The sequence below is a fragment of the Impatiens glandulifera genome, chromosome 7 (genome assembly GCF_907164915.1).
Source record: "Impatiens glandulifera chromosome 7, dImpGla2.1, whole genome shotgun sequence".
Lineage (NCBI taxonomy): Eukaryota > Viridiplantae > Streptophyta > Magnoliopsida > Ericales > Balsaminaceae > Impatiens > Impatiens glandulifera.
Window position 1 is genome coordinate 37,941,686 of NC_061868.1, and position 2,644 is coordinate 37,944,329.

Genomic DNA, 2,644 nt, shown 5'->3' on the forward strand with positions numbered 1-2,644 from the left:
ACTCAAAGAAAACTCACAAAACAAGAAGAGGGCTTTAGAAGTCTGGAGTGAGAAAATATAAGAGGATGTGTGTTTGTAAAATAAATAAAAAATGGGTATATACTGCTTAAAATTAAACCTTCAAATAAAATTATTGTTCACTCATTTTGTTAGTTAGTCCATAACTAATTATGAATCATTCATAACTAATTAACATCATTTCTTAGATTTTGCAGAAATGCAATGTTACATTCAATACTAGCTAATTGAAAAGTAATACATTAGCCAATTGATATGCCAATTAAAGTTGATAATTATACTCTAATTTTCTAATCCTTCAATAAATATTAATTAAACAATTAATATTTAATTATAATTTAGATTAAATTCACAGTTAATTCACATTTGATTTAATGTGAATTTTATTTGATTTTATTATTCACAACCTTATTTTCATCCATTAATGAAATTAGCTTAATTCCAACCTGACTAAAAAAAAAGTAATCTTTAACTTCTAGAGACCTATTCAATGAGTTTGTCGACTTGACTCTCGAGCCCCAAACCCATTATTTTTATAACTCATAATAAACAAACAATTCCTAAATGAAGAGGAACTCAAATTATTCCATTCCTGGAATATCATGTCAGAACTTCTTTGCTTCTTGCACTGGATTCCACCATGTCCTATCTTTCTCATACATTTATTTGTATCAATATCCTCGAAAGGTTATATAGAGCATCAGTGTTAACAAGTTATTGGATCAAACTCATGCGCCAGTCAAAATCAGAAAAGAACTCTAGTTTGATATAAATGCCCAGTGAGATATGATATCTTTCAAATACATAACATTCCAGTGACATAATATTTAATATATTATTTTCTGCAATTCAAGTAGAATACTCACTCAATAATTCTTATGTAATTGATTGGATTCTCAAATTCGTCTCTAACTCATTGGAGTTTCGAGTTTCGCATGTTTACAAGCCATGTAACATTTATCATCAAGTATTTCATTTGATAGATTCATATATATGCCACATTGACTTTGTACAATTTTAAACCAATCAAGAATTTTGATTCACTAAAGTCCTTAATTGAAATTCTTGAATCAATCAATTTTAGTTTTTGAGATCGATATGAGATGATCCATCATTCCCAGAAATCATTAAAGTATAGTTATTATATCATGATTCATGTAAGTAGTAATGATCATGATGAGATTTTTCAAAACATATATCAATTAAAAACAATGATAATTCTATTGATCAAAACAAAAGTATAGTAAAACAAAGAAAAGATAAAGACTTCTTTTATATTTCATCAGAAAAACTGGTTATTATGTATAATTCAATATCGAATCAAGCATTCTACATGGGTATTAAATACACCAGTAGAAAATAAATCTTGAAAATTAGGAATATTAATCTCTCTTAAGAATCCAGTCTCCAGGTTAAACCCTGCCAATATTGTATCATCATCTCGCCTTTGCCAACGAAGTATCTCGCCTTTGCCCAAAGTTCCCAAAACCATATAGGGTATCGAAATGTCTAATAATCCCTGGTCCCATCCGCCTTTGCCGTCGGATAGCCAAAACTTATTATTATTCTTGAACAGCGATCTCCCTGGAAACGCATTGTATATAGACCATCCCTGGCTGATGTTGTCCACAGGTAAAGAGGGAGTATGAAACACCTCCGTATGAAGGTCCAAGGCCAGGATGCAGCTGGGGTAGTGGTCTCGATTGCTCAGGTACAACATATCGTGTCCACAACCCCTTAGTACAGGGGATTGGAGTATTGGTATCTCCTTAGGATAGGTTTTGATGAATCTCCATGAGCCAATTATGCCGTCTATTCCAATTGTCAGTATTTTGCAAACAGATGAATATCCTTGTTTTTCTTGGTAATAATAATGATTTATGTAAAGCACTTTGTACTGGTTTCCATGTGGATCGAAACCCAAGAAACTATAAGTTTCGTGCCTTTTGGGAAGATCCTCATCTGCAGGCGGAAGACTGGTTACATGACCGGTTAGCGGATTCCAGATTCGATCCTCAAGGAGAACCAGGCCTTTAACAACCTGGGGAAAGATGGGAACCCTATTCATATCGTATCCGGGACGGAACCTTAAATTAAATTCTGCATAATGAATATCAGAACGAACGTTGTCCCTCTCTCGGTGGGGAACTGAATACAGATAGTCTATAGGAAACGTAGCGCAGTGAACCGATTGTTGGTCTCCTCCAATTTCCACGGAGAAGAAATCCACATTCTCCAGGTCGTCGTTGAGGGTATGAATGAGGATGCGCGTGCTGCTCTCAGGACAAGCGAGGGACCGTGAATGGTGAAGTTTGGTGAAGTGGGGATCATCGATCATGGAAAGAAACAACTTGCATACGCACCGTAAACGCAATATAGACTTCATCGGTAGTTTTATCATAATTAAACGAGACAAGTTTAGAGGAAGATCAGTCATCAACATCGCGGGAGTCCTTTAACCACTTTTTTCTTTCTAGGTTTTTGTTTTTAGAGAGAATGAGACTCTCTCTGATCATGAATATATAATTATAATTAATGGTTAGCTAATAACTTGCCATAATATTAGGGTAATAAGTTGAATTGGTGTTTGGTATTTGACTAAACATAAAAATTCTAATTGATATGA

The 2,644-nt window shown here is 33.9% G+C and overlaps 1 protein-coding gene across 1 annotated transcript; it reads right to left on the bottom strand.

Annotated features, from left to right (window-relative positions):
- Window positions 1–1,327: 1,327 nt before the first annotated feature.
- On the bottom strand, window positions 1,328–2,404 carry LOC124909839 (F-box protein At2g23160-like). The gene has a single exon (XM_047450472.1). The coding sequence runs from the start codon at window positions 2,402–2,404 to the stop codon at window positions 1,328–1,330; it is 1,077 nt and encodes a 358-aa protein (XP_047306428.1).
- Between the last annotated feature and the right edge of the window lie 240 nt (window positions 2,405–2,644).